The sequence below is a fragment of the Bacillus rossius genome, chromosome 18, assembly GCF_032445375.1.
Source record: "Bacillus rossius redtenbacheri isolate Brsri chromosome 18, Brsri_v3, whole genome shotgun sequence".
NCBI classification, from domain to species: Eukaryota; Metazoa; Arthropoda; class Insecta; order Phasmatodea; family Bacillidae; genus Bacillus; species Bacillus rossius.
In genome coordinates, this window is record NC_086345.1 from 10,940,260 (window position 1) to 10,964,340 (window position 24,081).

The 24,081-nt window shown below is 36.0% G+C and overlaps 1 protein-coding gene across 3 annotated transcripts in view; it reads left to right on the forward strand.

The window, feature by feature from the left end:
• The first annotated feature begins 1,364 nt into the window (after nucleotides 1–1,364).
• The window catches only part of LOC134541314 (gastrula zinc finger protein XlCGF17.1-like), a 95,318-nt gene continuing 72,601 nt past the window's right edge, over nucleotides 1,365–24,081 (forward strand). For all 3 annotated transcript variants that reach the window (XR_010076602.1, XM_063384715.1, XM_063384717.1), the window contains exons 1-2: nucleotides 1,365–1,710; nucleotides 22,287–22,370. Coding sequence is in view for 2 of the 3 variants with exons in the window: in XM_063384715.1 (XP_063240785.1) it covers nucleotides 1,702–1,710; nucleotides 22,287–22,370 (93 nt within the window). In the remaining variant the exon portion in view is untranslated. The remainder of the gene's footprint in view (nucleotides 1,711–22,286; nucleotides 22,371–24,081) is intronic.

A 24,081-nucleotide genomic window follows, 5' to 3' on the forward strand; every position in this document is an offset into this window, starting at 1 on the left:
CAAAAAAACCCAGACACATGGGCAAAAAACCCAGATGCGTCTAAAATGCTATCGTTGAAAATGTTTGCGTACTAATTCAAAAATATAAACATAACTGGTTTTAATATAAAACAATTAATTACCTTACAAGACTGAAAACGGTTAAATACAACCAATACAAGAAAATTACACTGCAGCAAAATGGCTGTATAAGTAATTCTTGGACCAGCACATATCATAAAAAAACCTACAAATATATACATGACAAAACAAACACCATCACTGCATTCTTTAAACCGGTAATTGTTTTTATAAAACTGCATCATGTACGTTAGTCTTTATTCAGAGTCTGATTCTACAATATTGGTTTGAAGGTTAATTGTTGCATTGGTTTTGTGTTCTGCAAGCCTCTTTGAAGAATGTGTCTAATTTAATATTCGACTTAGCTTCTTGAAAACTAGTTTTGTGTTTATATGTATTTTTGTGTGTGAAACACATAGACTTGTTTGCATTTATCAAACAGATATTGCAACAGATACAGTAGCTACTACCTTTATTATTGTTTTAGGTATAAAAATAATTAAAATTATAAAAAACCTAGAATTGTTGAAATTCATTATTTAAAAACCCAGAAACACAAACACCATTGGAAAAACCCAGATCTGGGTGGAAAAACCCATGAGTGGCAGCCCTGCTTGTAACAATATCGCTTTGCGCCTCTCCTTCAAGGCTTCAACGCCTTCCCCTGCGCTTCCTCCCCTACATTCTTTCCCTTCTTTATCCCTTATTCGTCGTTCCTGCTCCCTCCCCTTTCACAAGCTCCGCCCAAGTGACCGTCATCTGCGATCGGGTACTGCGCTCATTGGCCGTGGTTTTGTTCCAGGTGAATTCTGAACTGATACTAAAGTCTCTGATACTTTTCAAGTGTACTCGTTTGCGGTTACTGATACAGGCGCGTATCAGTGACAAAGTATTAGGTTGATACTTTTCGACCCACCTCTAACTCGAGGTCTCTCGTGCTCCTTGGGAGTTGAAAGAGTTGGGAGCAAGTTGACCTGAGGGCAAAAAGAGTCGGTAACTTTTAATACACGAAGAAAACGCTATTTGTTGTTAAACAATGATGGCGGAAAATATAGCAGACATCGTGAGAAATTTGTTTGGAAATGAAGATTCATATGAATATGAAGTTGTTATTGATTTACCACATATTGGACTACAAATTATGAGAGTGCCCGATGAAGGTAAAAATATATAAATATTGCTTTTTGACTTTAAACCGCTTGTGGTATGCATAAGCTAACCTGTACTAGGAAACGATTGCAAATCTTGTGATTTTTAAATAAAGGACGCCAAATAAGTTATATTAAAATGTGTTTCCCCTTCAATGTCGTCATCTAATTAAAATATTACCGTCATCACCAAATGTAGCTTGATAACATATTGACTCCATCGTCAAAGTCGCGCCAAAACAACCAGCAGACGACTTGCCCTCGCAACTCTTCCTCGAGAGGAGGAGCATCGAGAGCATGACCTGAGTGACCTGAGAGCAACTTGCCCCCGCGAGTAAAACGACCATCCGCCATACTGCTTCCTGACAAGGGCGCACCCGAGAGTTGACAGGTCAAAAAGAGACCTCGAGTCAAACAAACCTCTTGTAACTTTTGATAGTGTTGTTAGCTGTTTGTCTATACAAAATATCATTGTTAAAAACATTTTAAAAATATGAAAAAGGTATCGCCTATTTCTATTTTTACCAATAATTTTTTCTGTAAAAAGCAATTTAATATACTAATTACGTTTACTTGTAATTTACCATATTAACTATCAACTGAGTTTTAGTAGGTTAGTTTGGCTACTTAACAATACTGTATAATCGTAAGAATGGTCTGTAGATTATTTTCATTAAAAATACATTGTGTGGACGATTGGTTGGATTAGGTTAGGTTAACTATATTATAATTATGTTCAATTGTTTGGTTTGTAGGTTAGATTCGGTTAAGGTTAGTTATACTGATAATACGTTGAAATTGTTTGAACGTATAGCCAGGAATTATAGTGCAGCTAACCTAAGAAACCGTTCACACGCACAGTATTTTTAATGCATCTAACTGAACCTAACCACGAATTCTTAGGATTATTTTTTTATTGGAACAAAATTTGTCAAACAAGGTGGACTATTGCACTGACATGTCCTAGCTACTTATTATAAAACCTTTGTACTCTTGAGATCAGATTTTGGTAAATATGTAGTTGGGCGATATTTGTTAAAGAAAAAAATTTTAAATGCCGAAAATACTTTTATTCTATGCTTTTTAACTTCCTCTTTTCATATAACTTGGCGGAGATAAATTGCAAATACTTAGGAGACATTGCCATTCTTATTTTGCAATACAAGACCTGTGCAATCATTTGACCGCGACAATTTTTTATTTTGCCGTGTGTTCGAGAATGTCTAATGAATTAAAATGGTCGATTAGGTCAGGTCAGTTTACATTATAAATACTTTCAAACTATGCGGACATTAAAAATAATATGAATTAATTTTAATGGTTGTTTAGTTTTAAAGTATTTATAATGTAACTGACCTGACCTAACAAACCGGGACAAAGGATGAACAGTAGGAACTCACTTTTTTTTTTTTTTTTTTACTTATTACTTGCGCAACAATATCCAAATAACAAATAAAACATTAAAAACTCACCCAAGTTAGAGGTGCGTAAAATTCCTTTGCCATTGTAAACAAGAAACAATGGTGATGCCGCATGAATGCACAGGTATTGTGACGATAATTAAAAAATTCGATATCTCCTAAAGAATTTGGAATTTCTTATCTCCGCCGGGTTTATTGAAAAAGATTGAGTTAATGAGCATAGAATAAAAGTATTTTCGGATTTTACAAATTTTTTTCAACACACATCGCCGAACTACATATTTAACAAAAGATGTTTTGCTACTATTTGACTGGCCGTGCTTAAGCATCCCACCTTTCCAACTGTACTAATTGGAAGTTGTTTGTGGTTTACTCAACAGATAGTGCACGTAAACTATAGAATGCCACTTATCGCCCCACCCATGATTTTTTCTCTGGTATCACGAAGTAGACTACAGTACCACCTGGTTTAGTTAATTTTGGATACAAATATTTTGCTATGCATAATTTCCCATTTTTCCTGCAACTGTAATTTTTCATACTCATGAAGTTTTGTAGAAATTTATGCACAGTATTATATTTGAAAACACCGCGTTGTGTTTTAACATGTAAAGACATAATTTGTTTGATAATGAAATATCAATATCGCTAAGTAGACCCAAATTTTAGGGGAGGGGAGTAATTTTGTCTAATTTAAGATATCTTAAAAGCATAATATTAAAACATGAAATACCCCTATATTCCCTGACGTGTCATTTAATAAAGTCGTGGTGGTAATGACTGAGGATAAGTTAGCTTCGAAGCTCAGCTTACAATAGAAAATCGTACCGTAATTATCGTACATGGCGAAAATAATCTGTAGGAAGTTAATGCAACAAGGGACTAAGTGAAAATAATTTATCCCAAAGTTTGAAGTGCTAAAAATTTTTTTATTAAGACCTATGTATGTAATACAAAAACTAGTGCTTTTTTAAGAACACAATGCGTCAATTAATGCAAAGTAGCAGCTTCTTAACAACAACATATGGTTTAAATTATTAAGTGTTTCTAACCTGACCATTCATAACCTCAACATATCAAAGTTCGGAATGCTATAAATATTTAAAACAACCTAAGTACGTTATATAGAAATGGTGCTCCTTAAAGAACATTTTCATGTGAGTAATGCAAAGTATCAGCTTCGTTGCAACATCACCAGGTTTCCATTTTATAGTGTTTCGAACTTACCATTCATAACCATACACATCTCAGAGTTCGAAATGCTAAACGAATGCCAAAAACACTACGTACGTTATACAGGACTAGTGTTCCTTAGAGAACACAATCCTGCGAGTAATTCAAAGTATCAGCTTCGTGGCAACATCATCTGGTATCCATTTTATAGTGTTTCTAACATGACGGTTCATTACCTCACACATCTCAGAGAACGAAAAGTTAAAAAAATGTAAAAAACACTACGTACGTTATACAGGACTAGTGCTCCTTAAAGAACACACTACAGCAAGTAATGCAAACTATCAGCTTGGTGGCAACATCGTCTGGTTTCCATTTTATAGTGTTTAGAACTTGTCAATTTATTAACATACTGTACTCATTGTTCGAAGTGCTAAAAAAAAACTCAAAAACACTACGTATGTTATACAGGACTATTGCTCCTTAAAGAACACACTCCAGCGAGTAATACAAAGTATCAGCTTCGTGGCAACATCGTCTGGCTTCCATTTTATAGGAATAGTGTTTCGAACTTACCATTTATAACCATACACTACTCATTGTTCGAAGTGTTGAAAAAATGTCAAAAACACTCCGTACATTATACAGGACTAGTGCTCTTTAAAGAACACACTCCAGCGAGTAATGCAAAGTATCAGCTTCGTGGCAACATAATCTGGTTTCCATTTTATAGTGTTTCAAACTTACCATTTATAACCATACACATCTCAGAGTTCGAAATACTAAACATATGCCAAAAACACTACGTACGTTATACAGGAGTGCTCCTTAAAGAACACACTCCTGCGAGTAATTCAAAGTTTAAGCTTCGTGGCAACATCATCTGCAATCCTTTTTATAGTGTTTCTAACATGACGATTCATTACCTCACACATCTCAGAGAATGAAGTGTTAAAAAAATGTAAAAAACACTACGTACGTTATACAGGTCTAGTGCTCCTTAAAGAACACACTCCAGCGAGTAATTCAAAGTATCAGCTTCGTGGCAGCATCGTCTGGTTTCCAATTTATAGTGTTTAGAACTTGACAATTTATTAACATACGCTACTCATTGTTCGAAGTGTTAAAAAATTCTCAAAAACACTACGTACGTTATACAGGACTTGTGCTTCTTAAAGAACAAACTCCTGCGATTAATGCAAAGTATCATCTTCGTGGCAACATCATCTGGTATCCATTTTATAATGTTTCTAACATTACGATTAATTACCTCACACATCTCAGAGAACGAAGTGTTAAACATTTGTAAAATACACTACGTACGTTATAGAGGACTAGTGCTCCTTAAAGAACACACTCCAGCGAGTAATGCGAACTATCAGCTTCTTGGCAGCATCGTCTGGTTTCCAAGTTATAGTTTTTCGAACTTACCATTTATAACCATACACATCTCAGAAAACGAAGTGTTAAAAAAATGTAAATAACACTATCTACATTATACAGGACTAGTGCTCCTTTAAGAACACTCTCCTGCGAGTAATTCATAGTATCAGCTTCGTGGCAACATTGTCTGGTTTCCATTTTATAGTGTTTAGAACTTGACAATTTATTAACATTCTTTACTTATTGTGAAGTGTTAAAAAATTCTCAAAAACACTACGTACGTTATACAGGACTTGTGCTCCTTAAAGAACAAACTCCTGCGATTAATGCAAAGTATCATCTTCGTGGCAACATCATATGGCTTCCATTATATAGTGTTTCTAACTTATCATATATAACCATACACATCTCAGAGTTCGAAATGCTAAACAAATGTCAAAAACACTACTTACGTTATACAGGACTAGTGCTCCTTAAAGAACACACTCCTGCGAGTAATTTAAAGTACGTATCAGCTTCGTGGCAACTTCATCTAATATCCATTTTATAGTGTTTTAACATGACGATTCATTACCTCACATCTCAGAGTTTGAAGTGTTAAAAAAATATAAAAATCACTACGTACGTTATACAGGACTAGTGCTCCTTAAAGAACACACTCCTGCAAGTAATTCAAAGTTTCAGCTTCGTGGCAACATCATCTGCTATCCATTTTATAGTGTTTCTAACATGACGATTTATTACCTCACACATCGTAGAGAATGAAGTGTTAAAAAAATGTAAAATACTACTTACGTTATACAGGACTAGTGCTCCTTAAAGAACACACTCCTGCAAGTAATTCAAAGTTTCAGCTTCGTGGCAACATCATCTGCTATCCATTTTATAGTGTTCCTAACATGACGATTCATTACCTCACACATCTCGGAGAACGAAGTGTTAAAAAAATGGAAAAAACACTATGTACGTTATACATGACTAGTGCTCCTTAAAGAACACTCTCCTGCGAGTAATTCAAAGTTTCAGCTTCGTGGCAACATCATCTGGTATCCATTTTATAGTGTTTCTAACATGACGATTCATTACCTCACACATCTCAGAGAACAAAGTCTTAAAAAAAAGTAAAAAACACTACGTACGTTATACAGGACTAGTGCTCCTTAAAGAACTCACTACTGCGAGTAATTCAAAGTATCAGCTTCGTGGCAACATCATCTGGTATCCATTTTATAGTCTTTCTAACATGACGATTCATTACCTCACACAACTTAGAGAATGAAGTGTTAAAAAAATGTAAAATACTACTTACGTTATACAGGACTAGTGCTCCTTAAAGAACACACTCCTGCAAGTAATTCAAAGTTTCAGCTTCGTGGCAACATCATCTGCTATCCATTTTATAGTGTTTCTAACATGACGATTCATTACCTCACACATCTCGGAGAACGAAGTCTTAAAAAAATGGAAAAAACACTATGTACGTTATACATAACTAGTGCTCCTTAAAGAACACTCTCCTGCGAGTAATTCAAAATTTCAGCTTCGTGGCAACATCATCTGGTATCCATTTTATAGTGTTTCTAACATGACGATTCATTACCTCACACATCTCAGAGAACGAAGTCTTAAAAAAATGGAAAAAACACTACGTACGTTATACAGGACTATTGCTCCTTAAAGAACACACTCCTGCGAGTAATTCAAAGTTTCAGCTTCGTGGAAACATCATCTGGTTTCCATTGTATAATGTTTCGAACTTGACCAATTTTAACCATACACTACTCATTGTTCGAAGTGTAGAAAAAAAGTCAAAAACACTACGTACGTTATACAGGACTAATGCTCCTTAAAGAACAAACTTCTTCGAGTAATACAAAATATCAGCTTCGTGGCAACATCATCTGGTTTCCATTTTATAGTATTTCGAACTTCACCATTTATAACCATACACTACTCATTGTTCGAAGTGTTGAAAAAATGTAAAAAACACTACGTACGTTATACAGGACTAGTGCTCCTTAAAGAAAACACTCCTGCAAGTAATGCAAAGTATCAGCTTTGTGGCAACATCATCTGGTTTCTATTTTATAGTGTTTCTTACATGACAATTCATTACCACACACATCTCAGAGTTTAAGTTTTAAAAAAATGTAAAAAACACTACGTACGTTATACAGGACTAGTGCTCCTTAAAGAACATACTCCAGCGAGTAATGCAAAGTATCAGCTACGTGGCAACATCGTCTCGTTTCCATTTTATAGTATTTAGAACTTGACCATTTATAACTATACACTACTCATTGTTCGAAGAGTTGAAAAAATGTAAAAAACACTACGTATGTTATACAGGACTAGTGCTTCTTAAATAAACAAATGCGAGTAATGCAAAGTATCAGCTTCGTGGCAACATCAACTGGTATCCATTTTATAGTGTTTCTAACATGACGATTCATTACCTCACACATCTCAGAGAATGAAGTGTTAAAAAAGAGTAAAAAACACTACATATGTTATACAGGACTAGTGCTCCTTAAAGAACACACTCCTGCGAGTAATTTAAAGTATCAGCTTCGTGGCAACTTCATCTGGTTGCCATTTTATAGTGTTTCGAACTTGACCATTTATAACTATACACTACTCATTGTCAAAGTGTTCAAAAAATGTAAAAAACACTACGTACGTTATACAGGACTAGTGCTTCTTAAAAAATAAACAAATACGAGTAATGCAAAGTATCAGCTTCGTGGCAACATCATCTGGTATCCATTTTATAGTGTTTATAACTTGACAATTCATTACCTCACACATCTCAGAGAACGAAGTTTTAAAAAAATGTAAAAAACATTACGTACGTTATACATGACTACTGCTCCTTAAAGAACAAACTCCTTCGAGTAATACAAAGTATCAGCTTCGTGGCAACATCGTCTGGTTTCTATTTTATAGTGTTTCGAACTTCACCATTTATAACCATACACTACTCATTGTTCGAAGTGTTGAAAAAATGTCAAAAACACTACGTACGTTATACAGGACTAGTGCTCCTTAAAGAACACACTCCTGCAAGTAATGCAAAGTATCAGCTTTGTCGCAACATCATCTGGTTTCTATTTTATAGTGTTTCTAACATGACGATTCATTACCACATACATCTCAGAGTTTAAGTTTTAAAAAAAAAAAAACAACACTACGTACGTTATACAGGACTAGTGCTCCTTTAAGAACATACTCCAGCGAGTAATGCAAAGTATCAGCTACGTGGCAACATCGTCTGGTTTCCATTTTATAGTGTTTATAACTTGACAATTTATTACATTACACATCTCAGAAAACGAAGATTTAAAAAAATGTGATAAACACTACATACGTTATACAGGACTAGTGCTCCTTAAAGAACACACTCCTGCGAGTAATTCAAAGTATCAGCTTCGTAGCAACATCATCTGGTTTCCATTTTATAGTGTTTCGAACTTACCATTTATAACCATACACATATCAGAGAACAAAGTCTTAAAAAAATGTAAAAAACACTACGTATGTATACAGGACTAGTGCTCCTTAAAGAACACACTCCTGCAAGTAATGAAAGTATCAGCTTCGTGGCAACATCATCTGGTATCCATTTGATAGTGTTTCTAACATGACGATTCATTACCTCACACATCTCAGAGAATGAAGTGTTAAAAAAATGTAAAAACACTACGTACGCTATACAGGACTAGTGCTCCTTAAAGAACACTCTCCTGCGAGTAATTTAAAGTATCAGCTTCGTGGCAACATCATCTGGTATCCATTTGATAGTGTTTCTAACATGACGATTCATTACCTCACACATCTCAGAGAATGAAGTGTTAAAAAAATGTAAAAACACTACGTACGCTATACAGGACTAGTGCGTCTTAAAGAACACTCTCCTGCGAGTAATTTAAAGTATCAGCTTCGTGGCAACATCATCTGGTATCCATTTGATAGTGTTTCTAACATGACGATTCATTACCTCACACATCTCAGAGAATGAAGTGTTAAAAAAATGTAAAAACACTACGTACGCTATACAGGACTAGTGCTCCTTAAAGAACACTCTCCTGCGAGTAATTTAAAGTATCAGCTTCGTGGCAACATCATCTGGTATCCATTTGATAGTGTTTCTAACATGACGATTCATTACCTTACACATCTCAGAGAATGAAGTGTTAAAAAAATAAAAAAACACTACGTATGCTATACAGGACTAGTGCTCCTTAAAGAACACTCTCCTGCGAGTAATTCAAAGTATCAGCTTCGTGGCAACATCATCTGGTATCCATTTTATAGTGTTTCTAACATGACGATTCATTACCTCACACATCTCAGAGAATGAAGTGTTAAAAAAATGTAAAAACACTACGTACGCTATACAGGACTAGTGCTCCTTAAAGAACACTCTCCTGCAAGTAATTCAAAGTTTCAGCTTCGTGGCAACATCATCTGCTATCCATTTTATAGTGTTTCTAACATGACGATTCATTACCTCACACATCTCAGAGAACGAAGTCTTAAAAAAATGGAAAACACACTACGTACGTTATACAGGACTAGTGCTCCTTAAAGAACACACTCCTGCGAGTAATGCAAAGTATCAGCTTCGTGGAAACATCATCTGGTTTCAATTGTATAATGTTTCGAACTTGACCAATTTTAACCAAACACTACTCATTGTTCGAAGTGTAGAAAAAAAGGCAAAAACACAACGTACGTTATACAGGACTAATGCTCCTTAAAGAACACACTCCAGCGAGTAATGCAAAGTATCAGCTTCGTGGCAACATCGTCTGGTTTCCATTTTATAGTGTTTAGAACTTTACAAATTATTAACATACTGTACTCATTGTTCGAAGTGTTAAAAAATTTTCAAAAACACTACGTACGTTATACAGGACTAGTGCTCCTTAAAGAACACACTCCTGCAAGTAATGCAAAGTATCAGCTTTGTGGCAACAACATCTTGTTTCTATTTTATAGTGTTTCTAACATGACGATTCATTACCACACACATCTTAGAGTTTAAGTTTTAAAAAAATGTAAAAAACACTACGTACGTTATACAGGACTAGTGCTCCTTAAAGAACATACTCCAGCGAGTAATGCAAAGTATCAGCTACGTGGCAACATCGTCTCGTTTCTATTTTATAGTATTTAGAACTTGACCATTTATAACTATACACTACTCATTGTTAGAAGTGTTGAATAATGTAAAAAACACTACGTACGTTATACAGGACTAGTGCTCCTTAAATATACAAATGCGAGTAATGTAAAGTATCAGCTTCGTGGCAACATCAACTGGTATCCATTTTATAGTGTTTCTAACATGACGATTCATTACCTCACGCATCTCAGAGAATGAAGTGTTAAAAAAGAGTAAAAAACACTACATATGTTATACAGGACACGTGCTCCTTTAAGAACACACTCCAGCGAGTAATGCAAATTATCAGCTTCGTGGCAACTTCATCTGGTTTCCATTTTATAGTGTTTTTTAACTTGACCATTTATAACTATACACTACTCATTGTTCGAAGTGTTGAAAAAATGTAAAAAACACTACGTACGTTATACAGGACTAGTGCTCCTTAAATAAACAAATGCGAGTAATGCAAAGTATCAGCTTCGTGGCAACATCATCTGGTATCCATTTTTTTGTGTTTCTAACATGACGATGCATAACCTCACACATCTCGGAGAATGAAGTGAAAAAAAAATGAAAAAAACACTACGTACATTATACAGGACTAGTGCTCCTTAAAGAACACACTCCAGCGAGTAATGCAAAGTATCAGCTTCTAGGCAACATCGTCTGGTATCCATTTTATAGTGTTTATAACTTGACAATTCATTACCTTTCACATCTCAGAGAACGAAGTTTTAAAAAAATGTGATAAACACTACGTACGTTATACAGGACTAGTGCTTCTTAAAGAACAAACTCCTGCGAGTAATTCAAATTATCAGCTTCGTGGCAAGATCATCTGCTATCTATTTTATAGTGTTTCGAACTTACCATTTATAACCATACACATCTCAGAGTTCGAAATACTAAACATATGCCCAAAACACTAAGTACGTTATACAGGACTAGTGCTCCTTAAAGAACACACTCCTGCAAGTAATGAAAGTATCAGCTTCGTGGCAACATCATCTGGTTTCTATTTTATAGTGTTTCGAACTTGACCATTTATAACCATACACTACTCATTGTTCGAAATGTTGAAAAAAAGTCAAAAATACTACGTACGTTATACAGGACTATTGCTTCTTAAAGAACACACTCCAGCGAGTAATGCAAAGTATCAGCTTCGAGGTATCATCATCTGGTTTCCATTTTATAGTGTTTCGAACTTACCATTTATAACCATACACATATCAGAGAACAAAGTCTTAAAAAAATGTAAAAAACACTACGTACGTTATACAGGACTAGTGCTCCTTAAAGAACACATTCCTGCAAGTAATGAAAGTATCAGCTTCGTGGCAACATCATCTGGTATCCATTTTATAGTGTTTCTAACATGACGATTCATTACCTCACACATCTCAGAGAATGAAGTGTTAAAAAAATGTAAAAACACTACGTACGCTATACAGGACTAGTGCTTCTTAAAGAACACACTCCAGCAAGTAATGTAAATATCAGCTTCGTGGCAACATTATCTGGTTTCCATTTTATAGTGTTTCGAACTTGACTATTTATAACCATACACTACTCATTGTTCGAAGTGTTGAAAAAACGTCAAAAACACTACGTATTATACATGACTATTGCTTCTTAAAGAACACACTCCAGCGAGTAATGCAAAGTATCAGCTTCGTGGCAACATCATCTGCTATCTATTTTATAGTGTTTCTAATATTATGATTAAGTACCTCACACTTCTCAGAGAACGAAGTCTTAAAAAAATGTAAAAAACACTACGTACGTTATACAGTACTAGTGCTCCTTAAAGAACACACTCCTGCGAGTAATTCAATGTATCTTCTTCGTGGCAACATCAACTGGTATCCATTTTATAGTGTTTCTAACATGACGATTCATTACCTCACACATCTCAGAGAATGAAGTGTTAAAAAAGAGTAAAAAACACTACGTACGTTATATAGTACTAGTGCTCCTTAAAGAACACACTTCAGCGAGTAATGCAAAGTATCAGCTTCGTGGCAACATCATCTGGTATCCATTTTATAGTGTTTATAACTTGACAATTCATTAACTCACACATCTCGGAGAACGAAGTGTTAAAAAAAATGTAAAAAACACTACGTACGTTACACAGGACTAGTGCTCCTTAAAGAACACTCTCCTGCGAGTAATTTAAAGTATCAGCTTCGTGGCAACATCATCTGGTATCCATTTGATAGTGTTTCTAACATGACGATTCATTACCTCACACATCTCAGAGAATGAAGTGTTAAAAAAATGTAAAAACACTACGTACGCTATACAGGACTAGTGCGTCTTAAAGAACACTCTCCTGCGAGTAATTTAAAGTATCAGCTTCGTGGCAACATCATCTGGTATCCATTTGATAGTGTTTCTAACATGACGATTCATTACCTCACACATCTCAGAGAATGAAGTGTTAAAAAAATGTAAAAACACTACGTACGCTATACAGGACTAGTGCTCCTTAAAGAACACTCTCCTGCGAGTAATTTAAAGTATCAGCTTCGTGGCAACATCATCTGGTATCCATTTGATAGTGTTTCTAACATGACGATTCATTACCTTACACATCTCAGAGAATGAAGTGTTAAAAAAATAAAAAAACACTACGTATGCTATACAGGACTAGTGCTCCTTAAAGAACACTCTCCTGCGAGTAATTCAAAGTATCAGCTTCGTGGCAACATCATCTGGTATCCATTTTATAGTGTTTCTAACATGACGATTCATTACCTCACACATCTCAGAGAATGAAGTGTTAAAAAAATGTAAAAACACTACGTACGCTATACAGGACTAGTGCTCCTTAAAGAACACTCTCCTGCAAGTAATTCAAAGTTTCAGCTTCGTGGCAACATCATCTGCTATCCATTTTATAGTGTTTCTAACATGACGATTCATTACCTCACACATCTCAGAGAACGAAGTCTTAAAAAAATGGAAAACACACTACGTACGTTATACAGGACTAGTGCTCCTTAAAGAACACACTCCTGCGAGTAATGCAAAGTATCAGCTTCGTGGAAACATCATCTGGTTTCAATTGTATAATGTTTCGAACTTGACCAATTTTAACCAAACACTACTCATTGTTCGAAGTGTAGAAAAAAAGGCAAAAACACAACGTACGTTATACAGGACTAATGCTCCTTAAAGAACACACTCCAGCGAGTAATGCAAAGTATCAGCTTCGTGGCAACATCGTCTGGTTTCCATTTTATAGTGTTTAGAACTTTACAAATTATTAACATACTGTACTCATTGTTCGAAGTGTTAAAAAATTTTCAAAAACACTACGTACGTTATACAGGACTAGTGCTCCTTAAAGAACACACTCCTGCAAGTAATGCAAAGTATCAGCTTTGTGGCAACAACATCTTGTTTCTATTTTATAGTGTTTCTAACATGACGATTCATTACCACACACATCTTAGAGTTTAAGTTTTAAAAAAATGTAAAAAACACTACGTACGTTATACAGGACTAGTGCTCCTTAAAGAACATACTCCAGCGAGTAATGCAAAGTATCAGCTACGTGGCAACATCGTCTCGTTTCTATTTTATAGTATTTAGAACTTGACCATTTATAACTATACACTACTCATTGTTAGAAGTGTTGAATAATGTAAAAAACACTACGTACGTTATACAGGACTAGTGCTCCTTAAATATACAAATGCGAGTAATGCAAAGTATCAGCTTCGTGGCAACATCAACTGGTATCCATTTTATAGTGTTTCTAACATGACGATTCATTACCTCACGCATCTCAGAGAATGAAGTGTTAAAAAAGAGTAAAAAACACTACATATGTTATACAGGACACGTGCTCCTTTAAGAACACACTCCAGCGAGTAATGCAAATTATCAGCTTCGTGGCAACTTCATCTGGTTTCCATTTTATAGTGTTTTTTAACTTGACCATTTATAACTATACACTACTCATTGTTCGAAGTGTTGAAAAAATGTAAAAAACACTACGTACGTTATACAGGACTAGTGCTCCTTAAATAAACAAATGCGAGTAATGCAAAGTATCAGCTTCGTGGCAACATCATCTGGTATCCATTTTTTTGTGTTTCTAACATGACGATGCATAACCTCACACATCTCGGAGAATGAAGTGAAAAAAAAATGAAAAAAACACTACGTACATTATACAGGACTAGTGCTCCTTAAAGAACACACTCCAGCGAGTAATGCAAAGTATCAGCTTCTAGGCAACATCGTCTGGTATCCATTTTATAGTGTTTATAACTTGACAATTCATTACCTTTCACATCTCAGAGAACGAAGTTTTAAAAAAATGTGATAAACACTACGTACGTTATACAGGACTAGTGCTTCTTAAAGAACAAACTCCTGCGAGTAATTCAAATTATCAGCTTCGTGGCAAGATCATCTGCTATCTATTTTATAGTGTTTCGAACTTACCATTTATAACCATACACATCTCAGAGTTCGAAATACTAAACATATGCCCAAAACACTAAGTACGTTATACAGGACTAGTGCTCCTTAAAGAACACACTCCTGCAAGTAATGAAAGTATCAGCTTCGTGGCAACATCATCTGGTTTCTATTTTATAGTGTTTCGAACTTGACCATTTATAACCATACACTACTCATTGTTCGAAATGTTGAAAAAAAGTCAAAAATACTACGTACGTTATACAGGACTATTGCTTCTTAAAGAACACACTCCAGCGAGTAATGCAAAGTATCAGCTTCGAGGTATCATCATCTGGTTTCCATTTTATAGTGTTTCGAACTTACCATTTATAACCATACACATATCAGAGAACAAAGTCTTAAAAAAATGTAAAAAACACTACGTACGTTATACAGGACTAGTGCTCCTTAAAGAACACATTCCTGCAAGTAATGAAAGTATCAGCTTCGTGGCAACATCATCTGGTATCCATTTTATAGTGTTTCTAACATGACGATTCATTACCTCACACATCTCAGAGAATGAAGTGTTAAAAAAATGTAAAAACACTACGTACGCTATACAGGACTAGTGCTTCTTAAAGAACACACTCCAGCAAGTAATGTAAATATCAGCTTCGTGGCAACATTATCTGGTTTCCATTTTATAGTGTTTCGAACTTGACTATTTATAACCATACACTACTCATTGTTCGAAGTGTTGAAAAAACGTCAAAAACACTACGTATTATACATGACTATTGCTTCTTAAAGAACACACTCCAGCGAGTAATGCAAAGTATCAGCTTCGTGGCAACATCATCTGCTATCTATTTTATAGTGTTTCTAATATTATGATTAAGTACCTCACACTTCTCAGAGAACGAAGTCTTAAAAAAATGTAAAAAACACTACGTACGTTATACAGTACTAGTGCTCCTTAAAGAACACACTCCTGCGAGTAATTCAATGTATCTTCTTCGTGGCAACATCAACTGGTATCCATTTTATAGTGTTTCTAACATGACGATTCATTACCTCACACATCTCAGAGAATGAAGTGTTAAAAAAGAGTAAAAAACACTACGTACGTTATATAGTACTAGTGCTCCTTAAAGAACACACTTCAGCGAGTAATGCAAAGTATCAGCTTCGTGGCAACATCATCTGGTATCCATTTTATAGTGTTTATAACTTGACAATTCATTAACTCACACATCTCGGAGAACGAAGTGTTAAAAAAAATGTAAAAAACACTACGTACGTTACACAGGACTAGTGCTCCTTAAAGAACACACTCCAGCGAGTAATGCAAAGTATCAGCTTTGTGGCAACATCATCTGGTATCCATTTTATATTGTTTCTAACATGACGATTCATTACCTCACACATCTGAGAGAACAAAGTATTAAAAAAAATGTAAAAAACACTCTGTACGTTATTTTTATTAGGTTTGCTGTTTTCAACTTTCAATAAGGTGTTACATAATTGTCTGATAATCACTTATTTAGGGTTTTCAAGAAAGCTTTTCAACTTTGTTTACTTATTATATTTGTCTATATTGTGTATGAATGTTTTTTGCAATACTTATTTTGTTTTTAATATGGTAATAAATCAGGCGTGGTTAAAAAGGGGGGGGGGGGGGCAATAGGGGCGATCGTTCCCCCCCCCCCCCCCCCCCCCCCCCCCCCCCTAAACCAAAGGAAGCAAAATCGATGATGTACCCAAATAAATGAAGACCCGCGCAATGTATTACATGAAACCGAAATATTGAAAGCTGTGTGCCACATTGACACAGTTTAACTTCACTCTGGGCATGTTTCCTTCATATTTTAACTTTTCAGCTGTCGTGAGCTCAAGTGAAAAGAGTGGCTCGGAATGTGGGGAATGTGGGAAGGGGGTGGCGGGCGACAAGCTGGGCTGTCCCGTTACTGGAGTGGTTGGTGGAGTGAGGAGATTTGCAGTGCGACCACGACAAACCCCCCCCCCCCCTTTTCCCAACTATACGCCGCGCCAACAGACTACTGCCTTGCCTTCTCGTCAGTAACCTACTGTAAAGTCAGTGATAGGACAGTGTTCATTGAAAGTGGTCAGTGGTTAAGTGTCGCTGTCGGTTATTCATTATACGTGTATCTCTCTGATCATAATACTTTCATGAGAAGTTATTTGCCAACAATACTTTATGGTAAGTCTTCCCTCCCACATTTATTTTATCAACTTTTTTTGACATGACGTCTAATAAATCGATGAACGCCGGCTGCACGCATGAAAAAGTGTCCCGTTGTGCTGTGTCCCGTTATGCTCATTGTATGCCTGCGCCGCATCTATCTCTCTTCCACTCGATTGGCCTATGCGTCCGAGGATAAGAAAGACAGCGGCAGCACACAACTTACATCTAGACGAGAACTGTTTTGTCGACTGGTTATAAAGTGAAGTGAAAAGTTAATGTGGTTTTCATTGCTTATTACAACAACAATTTCGGCAATGAAGGTTAATTATTCTTCCATTTTAAAAATCTGATTACTAGTATAATTTCAAGTATTAATTCTTTTTTTATTAAAAAAAGTAGCATCTGTCGGCAAGTGCAGTATTAATAGGTTATGTTAGATATTTGATTACAGTTTATTTATATGAAAATTGTTCATAATTATATTTAAACTTTATAGCTAAACACCATTTTTTTTAAATTAATTGCAAGTTATTGAATATCTTAAGAAGTACATTATCCATACAAAATAGTGATAATTCAATAAAAATTATTCAATTTTATTCATAAAAGTATGCAATAATTTCATCAATGTTTTGTTATGACATCACGTTAAACTATCGTCCGTAAACCGACTTTACAGGGAACCAATTTTTTTGCATATCCATTATGGCTGCGAGATTGATAAAGAAAAAGTCATTGATCGCTTTGCAAGCAAGAGAACCTGCAGGATGGAATTCATTCTATGATGGAGAAAAACTGTTGTTTTGCAACTTCTAGTTATGCACAATAATTATAAGTACAAGACATTTTAATTTTAGTTATTACTACAAATGTTATGCACAATCTTTAATTATTGTATTTTTTTAATTTTTTTCTTATAACTTTATCATTTACCCAAACTAATTTTCTGTGAAAAATTTTACTGACTATACCAAAAGTGTATTTGACCTCTTATGCACAAAATTGCTATAAAAAAACACCATTTTGCATGCGAAAATCTATAATTTTTCCGTGGGGTGGACCCCCGGACTCTCCCATTTTAAATACTTCTGAAACCTACATTCGCCCCCCCCAGACATCAAACGCTGGATCCGAAGCTGTATTAAAGTGATACGTTACGTTTTTATTCAGAACGGGCTGTTACATAATGTTCTAGAACAATGGACTTGGTGTGGAATGTATTAGAAAGAGACAGGTATATGAGACCTATGAGTGCAAGTGAGATAGAAATGGTGATTCCCCACCAAGAGAGAGAGACAGAAACGATATCTCTTCGGAACATGGGAAACCAAGGTCAGACAATTTTAATAAAATTAAGAAGGGACAGAGAATGGAAAGTCCCTGTCTATATGTATGGAAAATGCATTTCAGTACTTATGTTGTGTACTGTTATTGGCTTGTGATTTGAATTGTGTGTGCGACAGTATGTGGTTGGTAGGTGAGGTCATGTGACTTCTCTTTCCTGCGTGATGAAGAAGGTGGCATGACTTCACCAGTCGTCTGTCGATCGCTGCACCAGGAGAGCACGTTCCGTGGCTTCTCACCAAAAAATTAGAAATTTTAAGGAGGATAAATGTAACGTTGGTAGTTAGAGCCATGCCGAAGAGAGTAAATAAATAATTTGTTGTTTTGTAACTTTTTGGACACGTAACTAGAAATTGCGGCTGCCGATGTTAGCGTCTGCCTCATGGCGAAATTCGTTTTCGCTGGGTGCGGCCACGTTTCAGGCCGCACTGATTTAGTGTACTTACAGTAAAATGTTACTGAAGGACTTAATCTATGCTATTTTTCGTGAATTCTCATTGCCCGAGCTGCAAACAATTCTCGACTGGCAAATGTACGAGTTGAATGAAAAAAAATTGGAAAGTGGTTATATTCCTCTGTGCAGCATTCTCTTTTCAAAAATAAAACAAAAACTACTATTGGCGCTTAACATCTCCTTTTTTTTTATATAAAGAACCGTTATACAGTCAACAGCAAATCCTTTTCGGTGCCATGTGGTGGGGGTTCCCTACAAATATAATAGTACGGTTGCAGGTCACGGTGTCCAGGCTACCCTAGATTATTGAACTTAAATGTTTCTTCGTGACCAACAAACTTTTCATGCAGTTGACTTTTCAGCTAGCCCAAGTTCCTGATACTTTTAAACCTTACAACAAAGACTTCTTCAGAATAACCCTTACGATGTTTACACAGTAAGTTGGATTGTTCTTTAAGGAGCACTAGTCCTGTATAACGTACGTAGTGTTTTTGAGAATTTTTTAACACTTCGAACAATGAGTACAGTATGTTAATAAATTGTCAAGTTCTAAACACTATAAAATGGATACCAGATGATGTTGCCACGAAGCTGATACTTTGAATTACTCGCAGGAGTGTGTTATTTAAGGAGCACTAGACCTGTATAACGTACGTAGTGTTTTATACATTTTTTTAACACTTCATTCTCTGAGATGTGTGAGGTAATGAATCGTCATGTTAGAAACACTATAAAATGGAAGCCAGACGATGTTGCCACGAAGCTGATACTTTGCATTACTCGCAGGAGTGTGTTCTTTAAGGAGCACTAGTCCTGTATAACGTACGTAGTGTTTTTTACATTTTTTTAACACTTCATTCTCTGAGATGTGTGAGGTAATGAATCGTCATGTTAGAAACACTATAAAATGGATACCAGATGATGTTGCCACAAAGCTGAAACTTTGAATTACTAGCAGGAGTGTGTTCTTTAAGGAGCACTAGTCCTGTATAACGTACGTAGTGTTTTTGGTATTCGTTTAGCATTTCGAACTCTGAGATGTGTATGGTTATAAATGGTAAGTTCGAAACACTATAAAATGGAAACCAGACGATGTTGCCACGAAGCTGATACTTTGCATTACTCGCTGGAGTGTGTTCTTTAAGGAGCACTAGTCCTGTATAACGTACGTAGTGTAATTTGAGAATTATTTAACACTTCGAACAATGAGTAGAGTATGTAAATTAATTTTCAAGTTCTAAACACTGTAAAATGGAAACCAGACGATGTTGCCACGAAGCTGATACTTTGAATTACTCGCAGGAGTGTGTTCTTTAAGGAGCAATAGTCCTGTATAACGTACGTAGTGTTTTTTAAATTTTTTTAACACTTTGTTCTCTGAGATGTGTATGGTTATAAATGGTAAGTTCGAAACACTATAAAATGGAAACCAGACGATGTTGCCACGAAGCTGATACTTTGCATTACTCGCTGGAGTGTGTTCTTTAAGGAGCACTAGTCCTGTATAACGTACGTAGTGTTTTTTACATTTTTTTAACACTTCATTCTCTGAGATGTGTGAGGTAAAGAATCGTCATGTTAGAGACACTATAAAATGGATACCAGATGATGTTGCCACAAAGCTGATACTTTGAATTACTCGCAGAAATGTGTTCTTTAAGGAGCACTAGTCCTGTATAACGTACGTAGTGTTTTTTACATTTTTTTAACACTTCATTCTCCGAGATGTGTGAGGTAATGAATCGTCATGTTAGAAACACTATAAAATGGATACCAGATGATGTTGCCACGAAGCTGATACTTTGCATTACTCGCATGAAAACGTTCTTTAAGGAGCACCATTTCTATATAACGTACTTAGTTTTTTTAAAATATTTATAGCATTCCGAACTTTGAGATGTTGAGGTTATGAATGGTCAGGTTAGAAACACTTAATAATTTAAACCATATGATTTTGCTAAGAAGCTGCTACTTTGCATTAATCGACGCATTGTGTTCTTAAAAAAGCACTAGTTTTTGTATTACATACATAGGTCTTAATAAAAAAAATTTTAGCACTTCGAACTTTGGGATAAATTATTTTCACGTAGTCCCTTGTTGCATTAACTTCCTACAGATTATTTTCGCCATGTACGATAATTACGGTACGATTTTCGATTTGAAGCTGGGCTTCGAAGCTAACTTATCCTCAGTGTGGTACTGACATAAGCTACACCATCTTGGTAATGTCATTAGTAGTGTTATGGAATTGGGAATTAGAATAGTCACAATTGTGCAGTTTTAGCACAGTGATGTATGCATTGTGATAACCATTATCCTAAACTATAATATAACTAACCTATAATTTTGTTGTTCCATTCGTCTATGTTTGCAATTTTAATTTTTACATCTTACAATATTTGTTAGGTTAGTAAAAAATTAGTTGTTCTGTGTTCAGCCTGGACAGGTCCAATGGGCAGTTGGCGGGGTTTTCTAATTGATGTTATGCAGCAAACTAATGTGAGTAGTATATTGTTAATAATATGTACTGAATGCTTATTTTTATTTTGTTGGTGAAAATAATGACTTTTTCAAAGCTAAACACTCTGGAAAAACACTCTGAAATTGAGTAAGGATTATGTTTATTTTATCATGGTGTTCAGTCCTACTAGTATACCAAGTAAAATAGTGTACAGTAACAAATGAAACTATTAATTGTATAAATTTCAGTAAAAAACTGATACTGAAGTGGAGAAAATTATTAATGAGCGAAATACAAATAAATAAACATGATAATTTCTCTAAAATTTTTTAAACGTGTTTAGAAGATGTTGAAGGTATGTTCTTTTATAAACATGATACTAATGAATGCATTGAGGTTTTTTTTTGTAAATATTAGTTTTGATAATATTAATAATTTTTTCAGTCAAACTTATTTATTGTTATTTTTATTTAATGCAATGATAGGGAAGGATAAAATACTGATGGTCTGTGGCAACATTATTGTGTGCTCATTTCAAAATTCTGCCCCCGAAATGAACGATAAACATGAAATATGTTTTTGGAGGCACAAGTCAATAGAAATACAGCCAACTCTGAAAACAAATTCAAACGATTTTTCCAGAGGATGGAGAAAAAAAAAAACCTCCATCCAAGACAACTGCTGAATACCATAGCCACGAAGGTATTACTTTATATACTGGTACCTATTCATAAAAACAAGTGAACAGTATGGTTGGTGCTGAGATATTTTTTGCTACTTATTTAGTGTGCCATGTGCTGAGAATGTTAGCATACATACTTGTTGTGAAGAATGTAAGCTCCTGACAAGCACAAACTAGCTGTTAAAGTAGGAGATTACTACTTAAAATGTATAAAGTATTTCATATGAAATACAGAATGTAAATCTCCCTGGCCAAATGCACAGCAGAAAGTAGTGTGTTCTTTTCCTGGCCTTGTGACATGTAAATGTCATTCTTCTGAGGCCACTACTGCTATTTGTGATGCCTTTTATTTCTTCCAGGCAGCGAATGAAGACTTGATGGTGAAGCAGGAGCCCAGTGAGATAGTTTTCCCTCTAATCAAAGAGGAGTCGGTGAATGAACAGGCGAGTAGACTTGGGTGAACAGGACTGTGAACTACAGATGGTTTCAAACCTTGTCCACTCTTTTGAAGTGTTGGAGTGTCTGTGCCGTACACCTGGCGATGTGTCGTTCCCGGTCCTCAGTCCTCGGTCGTGTTTATGTTCTTAGCGGTTCAACAAGAACCAAGAACCGAGGATTAATTTGGGAACCATGAATTTTACAGAGAATCCTCCTAGTTAAAAAACTGTACACTATCTTGTGTTTTAAGTTTCATGGAAAAGTGGATCCAACAATTTAAAATATATATATATATATATATAAAGCCTTCATGGAAGTGGTAAAGCATGGTGTGTATCTGACGCAAGCACAGGCAAGGCACACCTTCTAGCTTTATGATTTGCTGCTAGTTGAAACACTGTCTGCACCTGTTTGAGACGGGGCAGTAATGGTTAGTAAATCTTCCTTCACCCTCGTCCAAGTGGAGAGATAGTGCGAGCAGGAACCCGACAATATCAAAAAATGGGGATATATTAGGACAGACACGATACTGTACAGCATTGTTCCCAATTTTATATTCAGCCAGGGACCCTATGATCAACTTTTTATTTTGGCGGAACCCCTACTCCTTCAAATGAAGTTATTTATAATGATTGTGTTTACTTTATATGACATTCATTATGACTCACGGAACCCCTGTGACTCTGCCACGGAACACTTTTTAGGAATTGCTGCTGTACAGCATAAGTACCTATTACAAACTACTCTGTATTTCCACTAATAATTTGACGTCGACCAGGGCTACGCCCTCCCTTAGCCCAATGTGCCACGTCACGCCGCAACTGACCCCCCTCTCCTCCCACCACCACCCTCTATTCAAACCTCCCGCCCCGTGCGTGTGTGTGTGTGTGTGTGTGTTGGGCGCCCGGCAAGAGGCGGTGCTAGAGTCGGTGCGACGACCCCTTTCTTTTATTAAAATAAACATAATGTATAAACCTTTTCATGTAATAAAATATCCCTAATTGTCACGCCTCAAGTTTTAGTAAGTAAGGACGGCGCAGCGCCCCATGCGGGCATCCGCAGAACTACCCGCCAATAGTTTTTAAACTTTAATAAGAAATAACACCATAACTAAAGGTTGTTAACTATAAATAAGTGTACTTAAATTATGTTTGTTTTTTAAATAATATTTGTTTGATTAAGTATGTTACCGGACGGCTACCTGGTAACGTAACGGGAACTTAACCCTTCCCGGCGGCCATGATGCCCTGGTCTCGTCAGTCTGTTTCCGTTCGCCGCCTGGAGTAGGAGCGGCCCGCGCACCTCGTGGACTTCATCTCTTTTGTTCACTGATCCATTAGTTTCCGTCGCATCTTTAAATAAATCTAAATCCTTGTAACTTCTTAAAGGCCTGCTCCAGGTGGTAGATTCTTTCGCCTAAATATTTGTTTTCCGTTTACGGATATTTCGTAAGCGTAATACGTGACTGACTCTCAAGGCCAGGCCACGCGGTGACCGGGTCAGCCTATAAACTGGTTATCACCCGCAACGGTGTTTTTTAGTACTTTACGTAAAACTATTTTAACATTTTTGTAACATGCCGTGTAATAAAATCGCTGGTAATAAAATCACTAGCTCAGAATGTGTGGTTCAGTGGTCACAAATATAATTCCCTGAGTTCCGAGGCGTGTGGGACGCCTCAAGAGCCCACGAACACGACGCACGAGGGGGGAGATT